The following is a 1,335-nucleotide window of genomic DNA, read 5'->3' as shown; positions in this document are numbered from 1 at the left end:
GGAAGCAGCCCACTCCCAGCTTCCTCTCGGGGCCATAGTACCTGGATGTCCCGGGCCCTCTCGTAGGACTGGTAGGCCACCTTCTCCTCCATGCTGGCCAGCTCCTGCTTCAGGTTGGTCATCTCGTTCTGGTGAAGTTCGGTCAGGTCGTTGAGCTGTTCCTCCAGCCGCTCGTACCTGCAGGAGGGAAAACACATGACACCAGCCCTGGCTCCCCGTCTCCCAGCTCCTCCCCAGGGTCAAGGTCACTCATTCTCAACAATGACTCAGTCCACCCCGTGTGTCCAGCCCTGTCTGATTTTAACAGCAACAAGAAAGCGACTATGTACACAGCGGGCTTCCCAGGCGGCGCTAGTGGTAAAGAACCCGCCTGCCGGTGCGGGAGACATAAGAGACGTGGGTTCAACCCCTGGGTCGGGAAGATCCCCTGGAGAAGGAAATGGCAACCTACTCCTGTACTCTTGCCTGGAGAATCCCATGGACAGAGGAGCCTGGTACCCCGTAAGGTCGCAGAGTTGGGCACAACTGAAGTGACTTAGCACACACATGTATACACACAGCCCTTCTTAGAGGTGGGCTCTGTGGTAGGCACTTTATCCACATTGCCTCCTGGGGTCCTCCTCACCAATCTTCGGATAAGGACTGGCGCCATCTGCACGTTACAGACGAGAGGACTGAGGCCAGAGGCACTGGGGACCGCCTGAGAGCACGGAGGTCACGGAAGGGGGTCGGGGCCTGACTGCCCACAGCCTGGGCCCTGGGCCTGGGCTAAGGTGCTCCCCTGGGGACAGGGACACAGACGCACAGTCCCTGTCCCAAAGGCACAGATATCAGAGGACGACTGTTACGTGGGGGCACTGAGTTTTCAGGCAGGTTTCTCCCCCCGTTTTCTAAATCTTCTTCAAATATGTCAAGGAGGAAAAGTGCTATCTAAAGAACAACTCTCTAAGGATCCCAAGGAACAAAAGCAGAGCCAGCAGAGGGAGGGGGTGGGGGCTCCAGCTGACCCCAGGCTGGCTCGGGAGCTCTGGCCTGATGTTCACACGGACCGGACCGCACCGGACACCTGCACAGGGCGCCGTCCTCACAAACCCTGTGAGCTGGGATTCGCGTTATTCCCACTTCACAGAGGAGGACCCCAGGTACAGACAGCAAGTACTCTGTCCAAGGTAAAGAGTGGAAGAGTAGAGCTGGGATCCAAACCCAGGGAACCTGGCTCTGGGGTCAGTGCTCTTAGCCAGAGTCTCTCCAGATAAGAAGCTGGCCCCTGCCTCGGTTTCCCCTTTTGTACAACCACCATGTAATCAAGTAGGGATGCCACAACGCTTCTTCCAG

The 1,335-nt window shown here is 57.6% G+C and overlaps 1 protein-coding gene across 1 annotated transcript in view; it reads right to left on the bottom strand.

Annotated features, from left to right (window-relative positions):
* Positions 1–1,335, bottom strand: part of TMCC2 (transmembrane and coiled-coil domain family 2) — a 38,218-nt gene that overhangs the window by 1,700 nt on the left and 35,183 nt on the right. Inside the window, exon 6 of the mRNA XM_010854258.1 lies at positions 42–177. Within this exon, the coding sequence (XP_010852560.1) occupies positions 42–177 (136 nt within the window). The remainder of the gene's footprint in view (positions 1–41; positions 178–1,335) is intronic.

This window comes from Bison bison, unplaced genomic scaffold, assembly GCF_000754665.1.
Source record: "Bison bison bison isolate TAMUID 2011002044 unplaced genomic scaffold, Bison_UMD1.0 scf7180017864338, whole genome shotgun sequence".
NCBI lineage: Eukaryota > Metazoa > Chordata > Mammalia > Artiodactyla > Bovidae > Bison > Bison bison.
Note: the sequence above shows the minus strand (reverse complement) of the source record. Positions and strands in the feature narration are given on the sequence as shown.